Source organism: Dreissena polymorpha, chromosome 14, assembly GCF_020536995.1.
Source record: "Dreissena polymorpha isolate Duluth1 chromosome 14, UMN_Dpol_1.0, whole genome shotgun sequence".
Classification (NCBI taxonomy): Eukaryota; Metazoa; Mollusca; class Bivalvia; order Myida; family Dreissenidae; genus Dreissena; species Dreissena polymorpha.
In genome coordinates, this window is record NC_068368.1 from 46,322,948 (window position 1) to 46,348,461 (window position 25,514).

The 25,514-nt window shown below is 36.3% G+C and overlaps 4 protein-coding genes across 10 annotated transcripts in view; all 4 read right to left on the reverse strand.

The window, feature by feature from the left end:
- LOC127857964 (uncharacterized) overlaps positions 1–25,514 on the reverse strand; it is a 309,606-nt gene that overhangs the window by 197,337 nt on the left and 86,755 nt on the right. The gene's annotated exons all lie outside the window — the stretch shown is intronic.
- Positions 1–25,514, reverse strand: part of LOC127857969 (uncharacterized) — a 289,700-nt gene that overhangs the window by 191,847 nt on the left and 72,339 nt on the right. The window lies entirely within an intron of this gene.
- LOC127857972 (uncharacterized) overlaps positions 1–25,514 on the reverse strand; it is a 169,244-nt gene that overhangs the window by 10,184 nt on the left and 133,546 nt on the right. The gene's annotated exons all lie outside the window — the stretch shown is intronic.
- On the reverse strand, positions 1,140–23,777 carry LOC127857967 (discoidin domain-containing receptor 2-like). Its single transcript, XM_052394761.1, has 8 exons — positions 23,636–23,777; positions 22,671–22,869; positions 14,666–14,862; positions 9,585–9,716; positions 6,539–6,666; positions 4,781–4,978; positions 3,675–3,909; positions 1,140–3,219 (listed from the first exon to the last, which is right to left on the reverse strand). Exons 1-8 carry the CDS (start codon positions 23,675–23,677, stop codon positions 2,887–2,889), a joined length of 1,464 nt encoding a protein of 487 aa, XP_052250721.1. The 5' UTR covers positions 23,678–23,777; the 3' UTR covers positions 1,140–2,886.

A 25,514-nucleotide genomic window follows, 5' to 3' on the forward strand; every position in this document is an offset into this window, starting at 1 on the left:
TAATAATTATGTAAATATATGCACTTTATGTGCATAATATTACAATGTTGTTTTTTCAACTAATCTCATAAATTCCTACAGCAAGAACAGCAAAACAGTTAATATAAAATATTGTTCACAATTTGAAGATAAAACAAAAGCTATTCAGTAAAATGCAAGTTAAAAAAATCCTTTCATTGAAACCATAATGACTAGAAAATGTCAATACAATGTACAATCACAAATTAATACGACACAAAGTATATGAACATTTTGATAAAAAAAAAGGAAATGAATTAGTCACATCATTGACTCCAAGTTTTATTCCTCCTAATGTTACTAAATTTCAAATTAAATTGTGAGTAAACTTTAGTGCAAAATTATATTAATTACGCCCAACCATGGGCAAGCAGTTAAAACAGTTAACTGTTTTAATAAATACATTCTTCCTGCCTTTTGTGGAGATATAAGCTGTGTGCATCTAATCGCCTGCAAACTTGAAAATTATGAGAATCTCAAAGAGGAAAACTATATTGTATTGAGACAATGACTGGATCTTTCCATATCCCAATCTTTGACTTAAATTTGTGCAATCAATTACTTTTGCAGTATTGAATTTAAATTTTTCATATGAATTAAACTCTTAAAATTAGACAAGCTACTTTCTGGTATAATGAAGATTAATTTACATTAACAAAAAGAAGTGACCATGTTGTCCTTCCTAACCAAACAGTTATTAAAAGAGATAATTCATTAAAGTGGAGAAATGCATGTATTTTTTGATACATTAAATTATATTTCAAATCATAAATGCTGGAAAGTGGCACATACAAGAAGCAATTTAATTCTGTTATCAATAGAACAACACTATGACTATATACATTTGTACAATTTCATATCAATATATACAAAACATATATATAATGTAATTTGGTTGTATACAACAACCATGTGAAATAATTCATGAACATCTGATTTTTTTTTCATTTACTTAAATCATTCAATTGTTAAACTGATGACAATGTCAATAATTCATATGAACAGTATCATGATTGGTGCCAATAATAAATTTTATAAATAAACTGCAATTCTGACATTAATAAATCAATCAATCTAATGTTAGACAAAATTAATATAGGACAGTATAAATATCACACCCGTGTAAATTATTTCAATAATTGTTATTAAGTACTTTAAAGTTATGACTGTAAACCAAACAAATCACTGATCTTATATTATCATACTGAGATTTTCTCTATTCTGTTAGCCTTCATAAACACCAGCCTAAATGAGTACATTAATTTTAATGTGAGGTTTTATAAATCTTTATTAAAGAAGAACATAATTAAAGCATGACTTGAAATCTCATTACAACATCAACAAAGACAATTTGAATGACAAACTGTGTGTCAGAATACATCAAAGTTGGCTTCAAGACACCTTTATAAAAGCCTGGTTGCTTGAAATAACGCCAATCTTTTATGCAACATGAGAAAATGATTTCAAAACATTAATGGGCTGAATTATGATTCAAAATGATTATACTACAAATGACAAGCAATGCAAGCTCAATGTCATGTCCAGACAGCGCTTTAAATGCAAGGAACCAATCTGTTTTTTTTTCAGAAAACATCTAGAAAGAATCTGTCGTCAAAAGGAAACATTTCACACAAAAAATCAACATAGCTGAACAGTGATCAGTCTAGTTAAATTTCAAATTCCGAATTCTATGTCTGAACACATGATGAAAATAACAAATATGTCAGAATTCATATGAACTTTGAATTACTGTATCTGACAATGAATATTAAGCAGATATAACGCTTTCATGCTCAAATTCCAAGGAGAAACAAAACTTTCATCCTTGGCTGGAATCCAAAGTGCCATCTTATGTCTACAAAAAATAAAATCGACATAAAAAACAAAGCCTGCAAATGTACACAGGTTTCTGCACACTGAAGTGTTCGCTGTAATTATGTGCAGACATGCACACACCCAGTACCATTGGGAGAATCTGTCCCAATGTTTAACTGGATGTAACGATCCTCATTAATACAATGTTTTCCCTACAGTAATACTTATCACATTCCCTTGTCAATTAGACCGCACTAGTGTGCACATGTCTTACGTTCCCGACTGCAATCTTGTAACCAAAGTTTACAGGAAAGCATTTATTTAATTGCAAATGCAAACATGTAATCTGTAGTAAGACATTTGCAACTTTATCTTGCAGAAAATGACAAACCCATTTTTCACTAGACTCTGGTATGCACAACAAGTTCTTTGTGAGAAATCTGCCCTTCAATCATGAAAAACTGCAGACATTCTGAGTACCGGTATATACTGGTACAACTTGTGAGGGAATTGTCAGATTAAATTAATATCTGATTTTCAAGCCGGAATATAGTTTGTTCCCTTTTGCACAGTTGGTTTAGAGACTACCACAGGACATGGTTTAGAGATTATTCCAGTCCAGGCTGGTTTGACAGCAGACTCTGCTTCACTATCACCATTTCTAACAGCTGTCTTACCTTTTAACAAAACTTTTGGATTTTCTGAAAGTGAATTGCGTAGCACAACGTCCACAACATCATTGTTCTCCGTTTCAGAAACATCCTCATCGCTGTATTCAAATAGTTTGTGATCGCAGTTCATCATTGTTACAGTCCTTGGATCCAAATCAGCTTCATTAAACTTAGGAAGCTCCGAAAATGGCTGACCAATGAAACAAGAAATCGAGTCGCGACTTGTGCCCAATGGAGCAACAACTGCAATTTTCAATTTTCTACTGCAATCTTGTTCAACAAAACTTGAACGTAATGGAGCAACATTTTTTCGACCGCATTCTGATTGAAAATTACTTGGCTTGGAGATTGAACCCTCTCCAGACTCCTTTTGGGCGGTTAGTCAGCAAATTGGGACCTTTATCTGGTTCATCTTTTCATCCTTCGGGTTGTAGCCCATATTCTTGCGCTGTAAAAACATCTGGATTTCCCGGAAACTCGGCCTCTCGCACTCCGTTCGATTCCAACACTCGAGCATGAGGTCGTAGATTTCCTTGGGACAGTTCACAGGTTGCGGTAGGTAAATTTGTTTATTGTCATTGCGGTAGTAGTGCCCAGCATTCTCAATCACTTGTTCATCGTTCATGACGTCATATGGTTGGTCGCGTGCAAAGGTAAGTATTTTCCACAGGGTTACTCCTAGAGACCAGACGTCTGACCTTGTCGTAAATTTGCCCTGAAATATTCAGGAAAGATTGGATGTTACTCAATCGCACACAAAATGCTTTAATCATACCAAAAAGCAGTTTAGATTTGTAGAAACATAATTGAATAATTATGAAAAATTATTAATATTTTCAGAATAGTTAAAGCAGCACAAATAAATTTGAGTTGCAATATAGTATTATGTGAATTTGGTTTAATTTTGTTAAGATTATACTGCAAGAACAAAAAATCATTATAAAAATCCAACCCCTGTAGCAAAAAGTATGATCAGCTTGGAATAAAGGATATGGTGTCCGCCTAGTGACTTTGAGGTCACGGGTTTGAAACCCACTGTGGGAGCATTCTTCAAATCTCCTCAAAGACACCATGTATTGGTTCTATTCAGGAAACTGACTCAAGACCCTTCAATAAGCCTTTGGCTTCCAATGCAATCAAGTTAGAGTAAATAGGTTTAAACTAAAATACCAGTAATATAGACTCCCAAGCCATCCATCGTATGGGCAGCACAGCGCGACCCTCGATTCTGTAGTAATCAGCGCTGTACAGACTCCGACTCATGCCAAAGTCTGAAATCTTGATTGTGAAGTTTGTGCCCACGAGGCAGTTGCGGGTGGCCAGGTCGCGATGCACCATGTTCAGAGACTCCAGGTACTTCATACCAGACGCGATCTGTGATGCCATGTAGATCAGGCATCCATAGCTGTTAACAAAGCAGGAAATAGGGTATGTCATTATGGCACATTTTTTATAAAATAAATGAAGATGAAACCAATAAAGTCAGTCAAAAACAAAAGCAAAATTTTGTTAATATTTTATATCAAAACCTTTAGGTTTTGGACTTTTTTTTTCTTTCTATAGTTCAAACATTTACATTAACAGAAATACGCCAAAATAAAATGTCAATAAACTTAGAGAAAATACAGGGTAATAGTATCCTAGTATATAACATAACATGCCTGATGGTTCACATTTGATAAACTTAAGTTGGGACTTGACTAAAATAAACTGTGATTGTGTCATCTTCAAATAAGGCACAATACATTTGTAGTCTATTTCTCGCACACTTTTTAAACAAAGCATGTTGCCTTTGGTTACAGAATTGATAAGTTGCATTCAATAACAGAACCCTTACTTTCAAAAGCAACATAACATCATTGGCTTCACTTGACATAATACTTAAAATGAATCAAAACAAACATTGTTAACTGTGTTGCCTCTCCCATTAATATTATACATAATATTAAATAAAAGTAACATATTGTCTTTATGTCTACAAACAGATGGATGGCCTCATTTTACCCCGCCATACACACTTAATTGTGGGGAAAGCAAAACACCAGAAAAACTACTCCCAGCGACCATGTTTTTCAACAAACAAGAAGAATATTTTAACTTAATCAAGCATGAGGGACATCAGACAAAACTCGATCACAAAAGCTCACCATAAGCATGATGTGATTAGATGAGCTAAAAACACAAAATCAGGAAGCTCCATTATAAATTTAAAACCTCACCCTCTCACTTGCATGGGCATTATTAAAACTTAACGACACTTAATAAAGAGCTCATACCTTAACGTCTTTGCGTGTGTTGCCTCTGCCATGGGAGACTCGGGTACGTGGTCCAGCAGGAACTGGTTGAGGTCTCCATACTTCATGTACTCCACAATCATACACAGTGGCTCCTCCCTGATACACACCCCCAGCACACGCACAATGTTGGGGTCCTTCAGCTGAGACATGATCTTAATCTCCTTTTGGAAGTCTGCCCTGTAACATTGTTTGAAAGAAATAAGTGTTTGACAACTATTTGTATTCAGTTTCGCATCCAGTAGGGATAAAAGTAAATTTACACAGAACAAGTTTCACTCTTTCCCGATATATTTCGCCTTAAATAAAATTGTTTTGTTGAGTAACATGAAGAAAATGTAGCCAATTTTTCAAAACAAACTTTGAAAAAGCCTTTTAAGGGGAAATATATCAGGAAAGTGTGAAACGTGTTCTGTGTCAAACTATTTGTATGTTAGCATTTTACATCCACTTTTACATCAGCACTCTTTCTTTAAATTCTTAAAACAACTTGAGAACATTAAATAACACAAATACAATATGAGACATGATTCGGGTAAACAGGGCTTATTGCGTGTTCATAAAGTGTGGTCCCAGATTAGCCTGTACAGTTTAAACACTTGTATGTCTATTTTCTTTTAAAGGATGTCTCTTTTATGCCAAATTTCTGACAACGCAAAGGTTTCATCCCAGATTAGCCTAGGTATACATGTACTGCACAAGCTAATCTGGGATGACATTTTACGCAAATGCATTTAGCCCTATTTTCCAACACCGGTGCTCATATGTATGTTTTTATTTTTCATGCAATTTCATCAGCACTCTTTATTTGCATAATCACTACAGCTTTAGATTGTTTTATTATACACAAATACAATATTGATAGATATATCATAACAGCATTCAGATTTTTATTTCATTCTTTATAAATCGTTTATAAAATAATCATTCATAACAATGCTCTTATGCATGTTTTAAGCATTAATATCGCCACATTTTACTGTTAACATATGTTTCACAATATCTTAACCTATTACCTTGACCTTTGTTAATCATTTCAAAGGAAAGGTTTAACATTCATAGAATGCCCACACATTTGATGGCATAACGAGCAATAACTTCATAAAATTAATACAGATTAACGCAGTGTCGGTTGCTAATTACTTCAAACAAGTGCACATGTTAAACCATCAAACCTGTATCTTCCATTAATACCTGTATGCAACACATTTGCACATGAGCTTATTAAAATACAAGGCAAAAAAAGAACACAGGTGAGAATAAATTTGGATTTCCGATCCATAAATATGACTGTAAATAAAATAACCAATTAATAACGTTTTTATGATATTTTTTACAACACACCAAACACAAATAATGGAATATTTGTCAATAGTTAACATTGCAACGAAAAAACTGGGCCTAAATCATATAAGAATGTGCAATAAATTTGACCTCAAAGATTCGCTTAATGGTAGAAATATTATTAAGATATCTTGAGGAATAGGATTTATATTGTCAATTATAAATGTGATTAGAGAAATAAACCAAGTATAAGTTAAGAAACAGTTTTTCCTGCAAAATGGCACCTTAAAATACCTATTTATGCCTTTTGGCATGTCATTTCCAACCGTAAGGTACTTATGAGAAGCAAATAGCATAAAAGCTGAACATACACAGGCTGTTTTTTGTTGCTGGCTGCATATAGCCATTTTCACTTTTCTTCTGAATGGGAAAGGGTTGAATAATCTCTGAACCTACCTGGCCCTGTCGTCTGCCTCCTTCCTAAGCATCTTAACCGCAACCAGGATGGGCCGGTTGAGGTACCGGTTGACTTGGCAGTCTTCCTGGATGTAGTCATCGATGTCAACCGCTTCACAAAGGTGAACCTGCATACATGACATAACCAATTCTTACTCTGGTATTCATGAGGTGATATAAATGAAGCTGCTCTCGAGCATTTTCCGGGGCTGTTTCAATTCAGAGTACGTGGCCTATGACAATTCAAACTGGCATAATCATTTTCCTAAATTTTAACTGACATGAATTTCATATCCCTCTGATTCAGACATTTATTCAATTCTCGCTGAATATGACACTTAATATCTTTTGTTTTTGTATATAAAATGTAGAGTTAATTATAACCTCTTTTATTAATTCTAACATATCAAAATATTCCTGATTCTATCACCTTAAATATATTCCTCTAAATTGTCTTGTTCACTTACATTCTCTGGAGTCTGTGGCCAGTGTTTTGATTTAAATGTCGGGCAGGTAGTGAGTGGCTTTTTTTTGGGGGGGGGGAGGGAGGGGGGATTATGCATATAAACAAGTATAATGATGCTTATGTTAGTGGTATTGGTAGTGGTAGTGGTAATGGTTATTTTCCCTTTTTTCATGACTGTGATGAGATGATCTATGCTACAAGGTGTCATGGAGTTGGCCGAATTTATTTATTATCAAGTACCCGTGTAATATAACAGGGAGCCAATTTTAAATATTTTAACAAAATAAATTCAACATTCATACATAGTTTATTGGGCATGCCTTAACATGTGTGGATAATATGAGTGACAACTTATAAATGTAAAAAACATCACAATAGCTCACATTTTGTTTGCAAGTAAGAATAGCTTTTAATCTGCGAACACAAAAATGCAGTTTGAGATATTAGCTTCTGTCCCAGACAGATTGCAAGATGCCTATATTATCTAGCATCATAAGCAGCACCCGAGTCTGAGAACAACAATTTGCAGAGAAAATATTTTATTGCTTCTCCAAGTAATAACCAATCATCAGAGAGAGAGAGAGAGTTATTCACATTGTTTCTCATCATCATCTAGAAATGTGTCTGTGATTGTCATGAAAGATTGCCCCACCCACTTGGCTCCCAATAAGCTTGCTTTATACAGCAATAACAGGTTGTTTTTCACTCTCTAATTCGTAAGAAGATATTTTTAATTCAATTTATATCAAAATTAATATCACAATAATTTGAAGGATTTTAGTAAATCATAAATTTCACACATAAATAAATTGGCTTTCAGACGTCCTTTATTAATGAATAATTAATATTGTGTGTTCTTTACAGTGTCATTGATGAGTTCGGTGGCGGTAATAGTGTTTGATAAAGCTATTCTGCTGCTGATGATGATGTTGATTGAGCTACTGGTAAGGTAGTGGTGACCTTACAAATATGGTGTCTGACATGTGCCATGGAAACCAAGTACTGGTACTACCCAGTATCAGGACTCAAGTGTGCCTCAATACAAATTGGCTTTCAATAATGCCATAGCAACCAGAATTTTTGATGTAGCAAGTAAATGAAATGACGTGCATAATGTTCATATTGCCATCTATCCATATTTCAAATTTCATTAACAAATATGAAGAACTTTTAAAGTTATCACAGAATCCAGAAAAAGTATGAGGATCGATCATTTTCAACAGTATTTCTTGTCCAGTTGTTGCCATAGAATCCAGAATCCTTGACGTAGGAACAAAATGAAATGATGTGCATAATCTCCATATTTCTATATGTCCATATTTCAAGTTTCATGAAAAAATATGAAGAACTTTTTAAGTTATTGCAGGATCCAGAAAAGTGTGACAGACTGACGGACACAGAGCGCAAACCATAATTCCCCTCCGGTGAAACCGGTAGGGGACAACAAGCATTTTCTTTGAATAGATATCCCCAGCCAAATATTAATTTTGTGACAAACACACAGACTGACTGACAGACAGACAAAGCCATTTCTATATCCCTCTGCCTTTGGTGGGGGATAATAATTTAATTAATAAATAAGTTCAAACTAAGCTGGCTGAAAGAATTTTCTGGTTGTGGATTGCAGGCAGTCTTATAACCAGGGGTGTGGTTTAGGAAACACCTCAGGGAAAGAAAAAGCCCAACTCCCATCACTATCACAGTACACAAAAACTCTTCTCTTGTAGATCCAGCAAAGCTAAGAGCACTTTGTAAACTTCTGGGAATTGCAAGGGAGGAACGAAGCTGCATTATTGTGGAAATAACACCCTGGTTTATAGAAATGGTTTTGTCACAGGGATTGGTAGAGGTTTAACAGTAGTGATTATATGGAGGCAAATATTGACACAAAATTATTGATTCCAAATCTTGCACCAGTGTTCTTTATCACCGTATTGGAAAAAGGCCTGGTCCTTTTGGAGTGCAAATTTTGTTGTTGTTTTAATTAAAATTGCAAAATTATTGTTGTTGTTTTAAACAAGTGTTCCGCGGTCAGAGACATATGCCCCCCCCCCCAAACACCTTGACCTTTGACCTTGTGACCTGAAAATCAATAGGGGTCATCTGCCAGTCATGATCAATGTACCTATGCAGTTTCATGATCCTAGGCATTATGGTTCTTGAGTTATCATCCGGAAACCATTTTACTGATTTGCGTCACTGTGAGCTTGACCTTTGACCTAGTGACCTGAAAATCAATAGAGGTCATCTGCCCGTCATGATCAATGTACCTATAAAGGGTCATGATCCTAGGCCTAAGCCTTCCTGAGTTATCATCCAGAAACCATTTGGTGGACAGACCGACATGTGCAAAACAATATACCCACTCTTCTTCAAAGGGAGGGCATAAAAATACTTTAAAATTGAGAATAAGTGTTTTCAGTATGATGTTAACTTAGGTTCAACTTATTAAGCTTGGTGAAATATTTTTTGTGTGAAACCTTATATTGGGCAATTTTATTTGTGGAAAATAAATCTCCATAGGGAATGGGGCCTTATACCAGCCCCTAATTCTAACAAAAAAGTTCACTGCACACTCACCTCCCCGAACTGTCCCTCTCCCAGCACCTCAACAAATCTCAGGTTTTCACGAGGGAACTCAACCCTGGACAGGTCGAGGCTGAGTAACAACTCGGCGTTAGGAATCGAGTACATGCTGCTTCCAGTGGCACCCTGAATGTACAAAAGAGAATTGTTTGTTTTTAATAAGATCCTTGTCCTCAGAAAACTGGGCATAGAGTATCGTCCCAGACAGCACAGGCTAATCTGTGACACTCTAGGCACATGAATTAAGCCCAGTTTTCCCACAACAAGGATCATATCATGGAGGTAAGTTAGCCTACGCACACAACTAGCTGTTCAAGAAAGACTTTGTGACTATTGAACTACATGGGAGGAGCCAAAACAAGACTACCAACACCTTGAACTGCACCTTGTAGCCTGGCAATACGCACTCATTGTCCCTTAACTACAGAAATACACAGACTATAAGAGATAATTATTCAAAGCAATGTGGAAAAGAACACATTTTGCCAGGTACATCAATTTTCCCATTACACGAGAAATAAAGACAGTTGTTTTTCATTATATAATTGTGAGACTGCAATAAAGACACTTACTACGTTGTTCATTATTCAGATGTGAAATAGTTATACAGTATTGTATTTACTATTTGTTCTTTCGTGCAATATTGGGTGGCTTTTCTTGATTATATTTTGGAATTTACTGGCAAGATATAAAAAACATGTCCTAACAACTTTTTAAAGTATTTATTCACAACCTGGTTCATCTGGGTTTTTGTCTCCCAACAAAATATGAGCCTTAATCTGGGAAAACAGGGCTTAATGCGTGTGCGTAAAGTGTTGTCCCAGATGAGATTGTGCAGCCTGCACAGGCTAATATGGGAGAATGCTTTCCACCTAGTCTGGATGTTTGGTTAGAAGAGATTTCCTTTAAACAAAAACTTCCACAAGTGTTATCCATGATTAGCCTGTGCAAAGTGCACAGGGTAATCTGAGACGGCAATTGATGCACATGCATTAAGCCCCATTTTCCCATAGCGAGTCTCATATGTTGACAGGTGTTATGTTAAGACCTTTCAGTAAGTTCAGTTGGTTCATATGACTAGATTTGCTCATTAAATAACTGGCCTCATTTTTGTGTGATATGAGATATGGATTTAACAAAATAAAACACATTTAAAGGAATAGGATAGCCAAAACAACCATAATATGCAAAGTAACCCAGATGTCTTTTCCCAGTGCATATGAATAACGTAACTGAATATTAGTTAAACTATATTTTGGAAAAAAACATTTAAACATTGCCATATCACTGCATTTGTTAGTTCTTTTTCACTACTGTGACTGGTATGTATTAAAATTTTTATACAATAAATAATATGCTTTCTACGTCTCATGCCTGCAATTTGATGGTTTTTATGAAGTACGATGGATGTGCAATGCTATTTATTCTGATATTAAACCAGGTGCCTAGTTATATCTAACATTCATAAAACACTAATAAAAAGTATTTCTTGTATTGAAGCCCATCAACATTAAATAACATTTTGTCATAACTACATGTACAGCTTCTTTGACATCCAAGATGTATTTTTGCAAAAACTGTGAAATAACTATTGCCGCAGAGATCTTATGTTTGTTTCTTCCAAAGCACGAACATTGATGTTTAAAGTTACTTAACATTCATTTATAGAAGTAGGTGTCCTTGTGTCAGAAAACGTCAATCGCACTGTGCAATTGCCTCCTCAGATTTCGCTGCGTCACAAAAAATGAATCTTAGGACATATCTGAACAGTGAAGCTCAACAAATGTTTCTTCATCCTTATGCTCAAGTGATTTTTTGCCCCAAATTACAGCCTTTTACGGGCTGTTTTGGCAAAAAGTAACATATTTTCCCCCCAAAATCAGGAGAAAAAAATCCCCAAAATCCCCAAAAGATGCAGAACTTTTCCAATAAACTTAATAATTGGTTTATTATACAGGAATATAACTCTGTAACACTTTATAACAATAATTTTGAAATGCAGTTAAAAACTTGCTTATTCTCAATTAGAATACTGTTATATATATAATCATATTAAAAATGTATCATTTTTTCCGAAATTGCATGGTTTATAACGTTACTTTTCACATCCAAATGGAAAAGGCTGTAAGATATGAAGCCAAAGAAAATCACTATGCTCTGCTGAGGATTCATACTATCTGCTAATGGGACCACAAAACCTTGCATGACTTAAGCAGAAAGGGAAGCTCCTGACCAGACTGTGCAAATTAATATATCTCATTATATCCATTTTCGCATGCAGCAGCTCAATTAATCACACCCATGGATTTTTCATTTCTCTTTTATGGAATTTGATCAATATATACTGAAAATAATGCACAACTGTTGAAATCCGAAATAAGGATGAAGGGCACATTTGCAAAAAGACAAAAAAAGAGAAGGTATTTTTACAATGGGAGGTCTACAATGTACCTGGAGGTCTACAATGTACCTGGAGGTCTACAATGTACCTGCAGGCCTGCAATGCACCTGGAGGTTTACAATGCACCTGGAGGCCTACAATGTATCTGGAGGTCTACAATGTACCTGGAGGTCTACAATGTACATGGAGGTCTAAAATGTACCAGGAGGTCTACAATGTACCTGCAGGCCTACAATGCACCTGGAGGTCTACAATGTACCTGGAGGTATACAATGTACATGGAGGTCTACAATGTACCTGGAGGTATACAATGCACCTGGAGGTCTACAATGTACCTGGAGGTCTACAATGAATCTGGAGGTCTAAAATGTACCTGGAGGTCTACAACGTACCTGGAGGTCTGCAACATACCTGGAGGTCTACAACGTACCTGGAGGTTTACAATGTACCTGGAGGTCTAAAATATACCTGGAGGTCTACAATGTATCGGGAGGTCTACAATGTACCTGGAGGTCTACAACATACCTGGAGGTCTGCAACGTACTTAGAGGTCTACAATGTACCTGGAAGTCTACAATGTACCTGGAGGTCTACAATGTACCTGGAGGTCTACAATGTACCTGGAGGTCTACAATGTACCTGGAGGTCTAAAATGTACCTGGAGGTCTACAATGTACCTGGAGGCCTACAACGTACCTGGAGGTCTACAATGTACCTGGAGGTCAACAATGTATCTGGAGGCCTACAATGTACCTGGAGGTCTACAATGTACCAGGTCTATAACGTACCTGGAGGTCTACAACGTACTTGGAGGTCTAAAATGTACCTGGAAGTCTACAATATACCTGGAGGTCTACAATGTACCAGGTCTACAAAGAACCTGGAGGTCTACAACGTACTTGGAGGTCTACAATGTACCTTGAGGTCAACAATGTACCTGGAGGTCTACAACGTACCTGGAGGTCTGCAACATAACTCTAAGATCTACAATGTACCAGGAGGTCTACAATGTACCTGGAGGTCTACAATGTACCTGGAGGTCAACAATGTACCTGGAGGTCTACAATGTACCTGGAGGTATACAATGTACCTGAAGGTCTACAATGTACCTACAGGTCTGCAATGTACCTGGAGGTCTACAATGTACCTGGAGGTCTACAATGTACCTGGAGGTCTACAATGTACCTGGAGGTCTACAATGTACCTGGAGGTCTACAATGTACCTGGAGGTCTACAATGTACCTGGAGGTCTGCAATGTACCTGGAGGTCTGCAACGTACTTGGAGGTCTACAACGTACCAGGAGGTCTACAACATACCTGGAGGTCTACAATGTACCTGGAGGTCTACAATGTACCTGGAGGTCTACAATGTACCTGGAAGTCTACAATGTACCTGGAGGTCTACAATGTGCCTAAATGTCTACAATGTACCTGCAGGTCTACAATGTACCAGGAGGTCTACAATGTACCTGCAGGTCTACAATGTACCAGGAGGTCTACAATGTACCTGGAGGTCTACAATGTACCAGGTCTACAATGTAACAGGTCTACAATCTACCAGGAGGCCTACAATGTACCTGGAGGTCTACAATGTACCTGGAGGTCTACAATGTACCAGGTCTACAAAGTACCTGGAGGTCTACAATGTACCTGGAGGTCTACAATGTACCTGCAAGCCTACAATGTACCTGGAGGTCTACAATGCACCTGGAGGTCTACAATGTACCTGGAGGTCTACAATGCACCTGGAGTTCTACAATGTACCTGGATGTCTACAATGCACCTGGAGGTCTACAATGTACCTGGAGGTCTACAATGTACCTGCAGGCATACAATGTACCTGGAGGTCTACAATGTACCTGGAGGTCTACAATGTACCTGCAGGCCTACAATGTACCTGGAGGTCTACAATGCACCTGGAGGTCTACAATGTACCTGGAGGTCTACAATGCACCTGGAGTTCTACAATGTACCTGGATGTCTTCAATGCACCTGGAGGTCTACAACGTACTTGGAGGTCTACAATGTACCTGCAGGCCTACAATGTACCTGGAGGTCTACATGGTACCAGGTCTTCAATGTACCTGGAGGTCTACAATGTACCTGGAGGTCTACAATATACCTGGAGGTCTACAATGTACCTGGAAGTCTACCATGTACCTGGAGGTCTGCAATGTACCTGGAGGTCTACAATGTACCTGGAGTTCTACAATGTAACAGGAGGTCTACAATGTACCTGGAGGTGTACAATGCACCTGGATGTCTACAATGTACCTGGAGGTCTACAATGCACCTGGAGGTCTACAATGTACCTGGAGGTCTACAATGTACCTGTAGGTCTACAATGTACCTGGAGGTCTACAATGTAACTGGAGGTCTACAATGCACCTGGAGGTCTACAATGCACCTGGATGTCTGCAATGCACCGGGAGGTCTACAATGTACCTGGAGGTCTACAATGTACCTGGAGGTCTACAATGTACCTGGAGGTCTACAATGTACCTGGATGTCTGCAATGCACCTGGAGGTCTACAATGTACCTGGATGTCTGCAATGCACCTGGAGGTCTACAATGTACCTGGAGGTCTACAATGTACCTGGATGTCTGCAATGCACCTGGAGGTCTACAATATACCTGGAGGTCTATAATGCACCTGCAGGTCTACAATGTACCTGGAGATTTGGAATGTTGAGACTCTGCTGATGCACGACATCTGCAGCTGCGTACAGCGCATCATAGTTGGGTGGGGTGAGGTCGAGCTGGTTAAGAACCACGCCCCGGAGCTTGGGGACCTGGGGCGGGTAGATGGGAGGGAGTGCCACCTTCAGGGCTGACTTTGTGACGTCTGGCACAGCGTAGTCACGAGAATCTAGAATGAGAAATATGAAATTTTAAGTTAACCTTTTACCACTCAGCATGTTGATGCATTTGTAGTTCATTAGAAAATTCAATTACATTTAAGACCTTTCTCACAAGATTAAAGATTTAAAGGCCTTATTTCATGCATTGTTAACAAATCACAATATGAAGCTGTAAAATGTTGTTCTAATAAAGCTTAATGCATATATAGATATTCTTTAAATTACTCTTGTTTGTCCATGGGATAGTAAAATTAAGAATGCTTTGAGAAAAATTATGTAAGAAGTGCAAAAATAATAATATGCTCTTTGTACATGTTCAGTCATTGAAACATAACAGTATTATGTATATTATATTAAGTTGTTATATCATATATGTATATATAAATGCATCAATAATACAAATTTTAATTCTAGTGTATAAACAGTATTGCGATGATGAAATTAAAAAATTTCTTTGTTAATTTATTTTTTTAGAAATCCAACTCTTCTTTATAACGATGTTTCCTTCAGGCAAGTCCGCCCACATTTCCCTAAATTATCTAGTTATCAAAGTGAATGCACATATCTCACACTTCTGCGGTTTCAGTGGCACTACTCAAAGATAATCTGGATAGAAAAGATTTAGACATGAAAAGCATTTAAACTATGCAGGGCAATAAAACAAACTGAGAAAAAAATCTTCAAATTCTATCAATATGGCTATGGTATATGTAGTGTTTTCTGACACAGAGTCATTTACATCCAAACAACTGTTGAGTTATTCTCTGGGAAAAACAGGGCTTAATGCATGTGCATACTGTGTTTTTGCACTGCCTGCGCAGGCAAATCAGGGACGACACTTTCCCCTTTAATGAAATTGTTTGCTTAAAGGAAGTCTCTGATAAAGGAAAATCCAGCCTAGGCGGAAAGTGTCACAAACCCTGATTAGCCTGTGCGGACAAATTTCCCAGGATGCAAAATGTTACTGCATGTGCATACTGTGTTTTTGCACTGCCTGCGCAGGCAAATCAGGGACGACACTTTCCGCTTTAATGAAATTGTTTGCTTAACCCTTTTCCCCATAAGAACCAAAGTTAAAATGGCTTTTGCAAACAGCGAAAAAAAACAGAACAGCCAGTCAGTAACTCGCAGCCTGTTCATGTTTAATGCTATTTGCTGCTCATCAGTAACTAAGGGTCGGAAATGAAGCCTTTAAAACTTGACTTTAGTAAGAGAGGTTTGTAATTAAATGTAACTTTCTAAGGAACTACAAATGTGTCAAAATACGTATCTAAGTGGTAATGGGTTAAAGTAAGTCTCTGATAAAGAAAAATCCAGCCTAGGCGGTGTCACAAACCTTGATTAGCCTGTGCGGACTGCATTGGCTAATCAGGGCTAATTTCGGACGACACTTTATGCACACCATGACATGCATTAAGCACCGTTTTCCAAGAGTACCCCTTATGTATAATTTTTCACCCGACCTCCAAAATTCCTATCTGCTACTTGACTTTCCTAGCATTTACCGTGAAATAAAGTTCATTATTTTTCTGTTCAACCACATCTTTAATTTCTTGAATTTTACACTCACACACACCCAAGTAATAAATTTTAACTATCTGAGGAAATTTAGAGGAAATAAACCAACAAGCATTACGGAGGTAGAGAGAACTGTTTTAGTTTAGGATTGTATCATACAAAATCACAAGACCTTCCAGTATGTTTTTTTTTCACCAGACAGCTTTATAACTGTAAAACAGAGCGAAACCATATGGTGTAATCTCTTGTAAACAATAATAGCTACTAAACGCCAATAGAAGGATTTAAGATATTAACTCTTCTTAACTAATCTTAAAAATATCCATAACATAAATTATTGCTGATGAAACTGCTCATGCAGGTACATAGAAAGCAATATTTCATATCCAAGAACAATGGTAATAATTATGGATGTGGATATAGTAAGTTTATGATATGTTTACAAATAGAGATTATTACAGCAGGGGAAAAATTTGATTTTTGATAATAACAATGAACCAAGAAACAAATTGTCTCCCTGGCGTTTACAAAATATTTTGCACTTTGTTGAGCTTGTGCATAAAAATTAGAACATCAGAAAAATGGCGAAAATAGTTATGTGGGTTACCAGACTAGTTCATAATATTACGTCATCATTGATAATTAATAAATAACTATTCATACATCTACAAATTTAATTGAAACGTTAATTACACATTGCCTATGCATGTATAAAAGAGAATCAAATCATAATGGGTTGGTTTCCTATTGACAACTTATTTCTGTCACTTATAATTTGAAATTAATAGTTGCATCAATACTTTGCATGACCTTGTAATAACTAATATACAAACATACTACCATAAACAATGTAAAATATAGTTCAATCTTGCCTATATTGACTTATAAAGATCAAGTTTCACATGACATGACAACTGAAACTGGTCCATACCTTTACCTAAAGTTAAAGTTTCAACTTGATACATTTTGATAACTCCTTCATTAACTATTTCTCTGTATATTCATTGAATCTATATCTCGAAAAGCTCATTAGACTATGCTGCAGCTGTTGATCATGATTATTATGAACATTACAATGAACTGATGATGATGATTTTCTGTGAGATGAATTTCACAATTGCAGTGTTCAAGGGCTTTAATAATAATTTAATTGCATCTTCTGTCCACAACTATCAAGAATGTGACACTCCTCATATCACTGGTAGACATGGGATCTTACACTCCCAGGAAACAATGTTACCACAGATGCTTATCAAAACACATCTACTGCCAATCCTCAACAGTTATGTCAATATTCTTGTTAAACAACACCACAGCTGGGAGGCAATGCCTCTATCAGAGGAGACCAAAGTTTTGTTCGCAGATACGCACTTTGGTCTGTTTTTAGTCCCTTAGACAATCAAATAAGATTAAAGACCTTTCTTAATACATTAAAGTTTTAAAGGCTTAATATTCAACCCTAAGATTCTGATGAGCAGCAAAGCTTAATATTCAACCCTAAGATTCTGATGAGCAGCAAAGTTTAATATTCAACCCTAAGATTCTGATGAGCAGCAAAGTTTAATATTCAACCCTAAGATTCTGATGAGCAGCAAAGCTTAATATTCAACCCAAAGATTCTGATGAGCAGCAAAGCTTAATATTCAACCCTAAGATTCTGATGAGCAGCAAAGCTTTATATTCAACCCTTAGATTCTGATGAGCAGCAAAGCTTAATATTCAACCCTTAGATTCTGATGAGCAGCAAAGCTTAATATTCAACCCTAAGATTCTGATGAGCAGCAAAGTTTAATATTCAACCCTAAGATTCTGATGAGCAGCAAACCGCATAAGGCCTTCACAGCCTGCTATTTAGCAAGCTACTATGGTATTATGCTGTTTGCATTTAGCCATTTTCCCTTCGCTTCTGAGTGGAAAAGGGTTCAAACTTTACCAGTGATAGCACCCTAGGCTGCTTAACATTGGAGCATCGCTCGGGGAAAATGATGCCTAATGCATGTACGTAGTGTCCTCCCAGATTAGCCTTTGTTTCAGCCATAAAGGGTTAGGGGTATTTTCCATTTCCATAGAAAACGGAAAATGTGAAAGGCGTGTTTAATCTAGAAATAGTATTATTATTTGTTATTTATATTATTAAATGCAAACAGAATATATTTAAAATGACGATATGAACAGACTTTCTTTAAAAATATTCCCCCAAGTTGCTTAAAACGTCCCTTTTTGACCCACAAACATGATGGGCCGCCATTTTTATTACAATCTTATTTGGATTGACTAGTAGCTTTGATTCAAAGGGTAACTTACACTAAAACCTTAATTGGAGTATTGGTTAAACCGGTAACACACTTTAATTGATAAATAAAATACTTACCAAGATTTGTAAAGCGTTTTGTTACATACTGGGCCGATTTTTAATACGTTTTTTATTTGTTCAATGTGTAAATAGGCAGATACGCTTCTTATCTGGAGCTCTGCTTAGAATGTTTTAAACATATATATTCTTATTGACTTATTGAATTCATTTTAAAGTTGACTTGTTAACAATCACACTAAATGAAAATGCTTTTATTTAATTATATAAGACAAAATCAAAAACATGCACAATAACACGTTAATTGTTCAGAAAAAAGGGGCAGTGAAAACCCATTAATAAAATATATGTATAGAAAAGATCTAAATTATCAGAAAAATTCATCAAATTCTTAAGATATCAGCATGGTATAAATTACTGTAAAAACATGCATACCTCCCAGAGTGAAGTCATATGATAGACTCTATGTATGACACCCAATAACATTTTTATAGTGATAAATGAAAAATCTATGACATGACTTAAAGCTAGAAAGTGGGTGGGCTCTTAAATAGGTCATTCACCAGAGAAATTTTAAAATTGTACAGTACAGTTCATCTTGAACAGAGAGAACACCCTCAATCTACACAGAAAGCCTTAAGAATATATCAGAAGTTTTATTTTCTTTGCATTTCAAAGGCTAATCTGTTACAGGCTCATTTTACAGTCTAAATAAGAATGGCTTAGAACCAGATTGATATGCTGCTGGGGAAATTTGCTACCAACTATGTTCAGGAAACAAGAAATAATTTGCAGGACTTAGTTTTATTATCAAAACTCTGGGAACTGGCCATATCAATATATTTTATGTCATCCCATTGGTGAAGTAAAAAGCTCCACTTTCAAATGTAGCTCTTATAGCATATGTGTACATGGTGGGTAATAGAAACACATTGTAATTATTTATGTTATTGGATTTTGTTATTTCATTCATTACACTGTGGAAAATTAGTAATTCAATGGACATACTGATGGACAGTGGGAATTCGAACCTGTTGGGGAACATAGTTGTCATTTCTGAAGAATTCTGCGATTTATTTAAAGGAGCAATTCATGAAAAAAAAAACTCCCGATTTAGTATTCAGTAAAACTCTTAATTATTTTACAACTTAAACATTATTTGGGTATAGTTTGATAATAACAGAGAGACAATAACAATATAATCATTTTATCTCATAATGCCAGTTGGACCACATAATTGTTTAGAAGTACACTATATTGTTGTAAACCCGAAGTTTGACATTCAACAGGAGCCAAAGAAGTCTTATGTGAATATTTTCCCAGAATGCCACAGTGTGAAGTCTTTGAAACACAAAAAACATTGGTACATTGGCAAATATTTGGGAATGTCAATTAAGATACTGTTCCAAAGAGAAATTATGTTTTATTACATATATAAGAGGACCTTATCTTTTGTTGTTATGATACATAAATGGTTCACATTCTAAACTTAAGGATGAAACAAATTGTAAATTAAAACATTTATCTTTCCCCATAAACTTAGTGCATCTAGGACATAATCATCCCCTTTTTCTGATATTTTTATGCTCAAGGCATCTTACATATAAAGTGCACTTGTATGGAACATAACTTTCTAGTATCTATTTGCAATAAGACAACAGGGTATTTTGTGGAAAGTATACAAGCATTAGACATATAATGTCCCTTTACCACTTAGATTTGTATTTTGATGCATAATGTAGTCCCTTAGAAAGTTTTATTTAACTAAAGACCATTCTTACTAAATTCAAGTTTTACAGGCTTCACTTCAAATTCTTACATACTGATGAGCAGCAAACAGTATAAAACCTTTACAGACTGCGAGCTACTTGCAGGCTGTTCTGGTTTTATGCTGTTTGCACAAAGCCATTTTCACTTTGCTTCTAAGTGGGAATGGGTTATATCATTAAAAAAACATGCATGCCCCCCATATGGGCTCTCAGTTGTACTGACAGCCATTTTGTAAATATGTTTTTTGTCACTGTGACCTTGAACTTTGACCTAGTTACCTGAAAATAGGGGTCATCTGCCAGTCATGATCAATGTACCTATGAAGTTTCATGATCCTAGGCATAAGCGTTCTTGAGTTATCATCCGGAAACCATTTTACTATTTCGGGTCACCGTGACCTTGACCTTTGACCTAGTGACCTAAAAATCATTAGGGGTCATCTGCCAGTCATGATCAAACTACCTATCAAGTTTCATGATCCTAGGCATAAGCGTTCTTGAGTAATCATCCGGAAACCATTTTACTATTTCTGGTCACCGTGACCTTGACCTTTGACCTCGTGACCTGAAAATCAATAGGGGTCATCTGCGAGTCATGATCAATCTACCTATCAAGTTTCATGATCCTAGGCATAAGCGTTCTTGACTTATCATCCGGAAACCATTTTAATATTTCGGGTCACCGTGACCTTGACCTTTGACCTAGTGACCTCAAAATCAATAGGGGTCATCTGCGAGTCATGGTCAATCTACCTATCAAGTTTCATGATCCTAGGCATAAGCGTTCTTGACTTATCATCCGGAAACCATTTTAATATTTCGGGTCACCGTGACCTTGACCTTTGACCTAGTGACCTCAAAATCAATAGGGGTCATCTGAAAGTAATGGTCAATCTACCTATCAAGTTTCATGATCCTAGGCATAAGCGTTCTTGAATTATCATCCGGAAACCATTTTACTATTTCCGGTCACAGTGACCTTGACCTTTGACCTAGTGACCTCAAAATCAATAGGGGTCATCTGTGAGTCATGATCAATGTACCTATGAAGTTTCATGATCCTAGGCCTAAGCGTTCTTGAGTTATCATCCCGAAACCATCTGGTGGACGGACCGACAGACCGACGGACCGACCAACATGTGCAAAGCAATATACCCCCTCTTGTTCGAAGGGGGGCATAAATATATAAGTGAACACATCAACACGCAATACGAATTAGGCTGACATAAAGACACACAGACATAAAGGCACACAAACAGGCAGATATATGGAATACTGACAGGCAGACATAAAGGCACACAGACACATTGGAAACACACTGGCTCTATGCAGGGTATATATTGACATGGACTATAGCTAAGCAGTTGTAAAGCATTGCAAATTGTTAACAAAAATTCTTCATTTTCCAACATTTTTCAAAAATTAAGTGTTTCTGTATTGTCATTGAATATCTCTAAATCTCTTGAACAATTTTAAAACTTAGCCAAAAAATGCTATTTAGTAGAGTTTCAACTATTAAATTATATTTATTATTGGTCTACATTTTTTTAATATGGCATTCATAATCTTATGTTCATGCTGTTTCAATGGCAAATTACAGCTTGAAAGTGAGAGACACACAGTTTTATATTCTGCTTGCCATATAATTTTTTAACTAACATTAAAATGCATTTAATATACTAAACATGCTGATTTTTCTTAGTATGGATAATTCATAATTACTTAAGTAAACAAGAGCACCACATAACGGGTGCCAACGCTCGGCTGCGAAAGCTTGTCAGATTATTTTTTTTTTTAGAGGTCAGTGACCTTGACCCTTGACCTAGTGACCCAAAACTGGGTGTGGCGTGTAGAACTCATCAGGGTGCATCTACATATGAAGTTTCAAAGTTGTAGGTGGAAGCACTTTGATTTTAGAGCCAATGTTTAGGTTTAAGCACGGCGACTATGGCTGACGGCGGACAGCGGACGACACAATGAGCTGGCTATGACAATAACTCCGTTTTTCTCCGAAAACAGCCAAGCTAAAAATAACATCTTATAAAATAAGTGACTGAAACTGCTTTAGATTACAAAAGCAATATGGATGTTAATAAGCCATAGAAGGTGTTTAACATGTGATTCTAAGTGTACAAGCAGTAAAGCGAATATACGGACACACCATGCCATGTACGTACGAGGCATCACAGCAGGCTTGGGTATCCATGGCAATAAATACCTTGCAATTCAGAACTAGAGGAGGGGAGGTCGGGTAAATTGCGACCTTGAATGGAATCTTTCGGGTCAGAATAACCCTTTAAAACTTTGCCCGCACCGTTACACGTATGCAGCATGTCCATATCCTCATTTGGCAGCCCCTTGTACATGGTCCCGTTGGACATTTTCCCGCTCAGCGTGTGGTGGAACGTGTTGTTGACCTGATTTGAAAAAAAATATGTATGAGCTTTACTTCAAGAAAAGAGAGGTAATTTCAGTATGCACAGGCTAATCAGGGACAAGACTTTCTCCTTTTATGCTATTTTCGGTTTTAAAAAAGTCTTCTTTTGGCAAAAATCCACTTTAAGCAGAAAGTGCAGTTCCTGATTAGCCTGTGTGTAATGCACAGGCTAAACTGAGTTTACAGATAACGAAGATGCATTAAACCCCCTTTTCACAGAGCAGGCTCTTTTCAAAATAAATAATATTATTACTGATAGGCTGTTGTATCAAAACTGATCCATCTTTGTAAAGATGTAAAGTGTAATGTTATGTGTAATATACGGTTTTTCTGCTGCAAAGCGACATAACATTACTGAATGACGTTGATGTTCCTTCCTATATTTTTGTTTATTTCAATTAATTTGATATTACTGATGAAGGCTAGGGCCAAACGTGTTAAGTAATTAAGAAATTTAATTGAAAACAAGTAACATGTTTGTATATTATATTTTATTTCAACCTTACCAGCTCTGAAGCAAAGTGAAAAAGGCTATATGCAAAAAGCATGAAATCACAACAGCCTGCAAGTAACTCGCATTCTGTTCAGATTTTATGCTGTATGCTGCTTATTAGTATCTTAGGGTTGGAAATGAAGCATTTAAAACTTGAATCTAGCAAGAAAAGTCTTTAATTTAAATTTGATTTTCGAAGGGACTACAGACGGGTCAAAAAGTGTATGTGAGTGTTAAAGGTTTAACTGCTGACCTGGTTCATATTCATGGTCACGTGGTCAACAACGGGTTTCATGCCAAGACGGTTGTTGTTCTGTTTCCGTCGTCGATGGCGACACACGATGAAACACACGATGGCAAAGAGCACAACAATCAAACAGGCCAGAGCTGCAATGATTATAGGGATGTACTGTTCTTCGAAAGATTTTTTTCCTCAGGCTTATGCTGTGGGTAGTTTTCGTCATTTTTCGTCTTTTTGTCGGAGCCCTTTCTAGCATCGAAATCTGTTATACCATCTGGAAGGCCGTCTTGACCTGAAATATTAACAACATTTGCTTGCAGTGGTTTTTCACCATTTTGGGAATGGGGCTGGGTCCCTATGGATTGGGAAAAATCGCGAACTTTTGACTAAAATTAGGAAATTAATGTTGTTGATTTAATTCTTACAAATCATTAAAAATTCATTATTTAAGTGATTTCAATATTATATTTTATAAGTCATAAAGAGCTGGATTTGGAGATGAATGACATGTTTAGACTTTAGAATATTAAAAAAATATTCTTTTTTGTAAACCTTCAATTGGAAATTTGTAGGGCCCATTTGGGCAACAACAACAAAAAATTCATTGGGAATGGGTCCCTGTAACGGACTCAAATTAGAACAAAACAAGAGCTGTCTCCATAGGATGACATATGCCCCCGATAAACGCTTTGATAGAAGTTATGAGCATTTTTCGAAACCTAAACGCATTTTTCAAAACCTAAACGCGGTCCTTAAGTTCAAGGTCAAGGTCAAAGGGGTCAAAATTTGTGTGCGTATGGAAAAGCCTTGTCCATATACACAGGCATACCAAAGTCAAATCTGAAGCGACATAGAAGTAATAAGCATTTTTCAAAACCTAAACGCAAAGTGTGACGGACAGACAGACGGACAGTGTGATCACTATATGCCCTCCTTCGGGGGCATAAAAAAAACACTGGCTTGTCATACTGTGTCACCACACTTCTAGATCATGAAAAAGTCTGTAAAAGGTCCGGTGCAGAAAATATTCAATAAAAACAAAACGGAGAGTTTATGACAGTACAAGACCTATTCAGTTTTCTCGCTCATAGGTCTAGATGAAGATTTTAATGAAATTGATAGGGCCACATAAGATTTGAGAAGATTTTATGAAACTTTTAAAGGGTAGATGAATGATGTCTTCCTACATGTCTTATGAAGAACTCCATGACTGTATTTTGAAGAAAAAAAGGTTTTATAATGACTTAAACAAACCAAGTTAAAGACAAAAATGCATAAAATCGAAAGTTATTTACTAATTAAAATTAACTGTCCCCACTTGTGTGAGGACCATGTGATCTTGCCTCTTTCACATGTATATTCTTCACACACAAAGAATAGCATTCACTAAAAGCGGATAACAAATTATTCTAATGTACTTTTAATATTATTCCAAGCGATAGGCAAATTAGTTCTTTTGAAGGGTACTTGCATAGCAAGGAATAAAAATATGTTGATTTGCATACAATGTCTGTGATGTAAATATAAATATAAAGCTCTTGAAATAGGAGATTTTTATTGTGGATGAAAAGCAAATGCTTTTTTGTATGTACACATTTCTGCATATAAAATGGCCTAATGAATGCTGATTAGAATACCAAGTGCGGATTATAAACAGGCCAATGATCTCATTTCCTGCTGTTCTTTTTTTAAATAAATGAACACATATTTAGTTCTATATTTTTGATTAAAAAAGGATAAAAGAAAAAACAACAGAAGTTTAAAGTAACATTTCTATCATGTTTTCTATTTGAGATCAATTAGATTCAAGAAGAAAGAATGAATCTATGAATACTGGTAGTTTTCTAAATTGAAAGTGTTTATAAAAAAGAAATATAGATATTTTCATTTA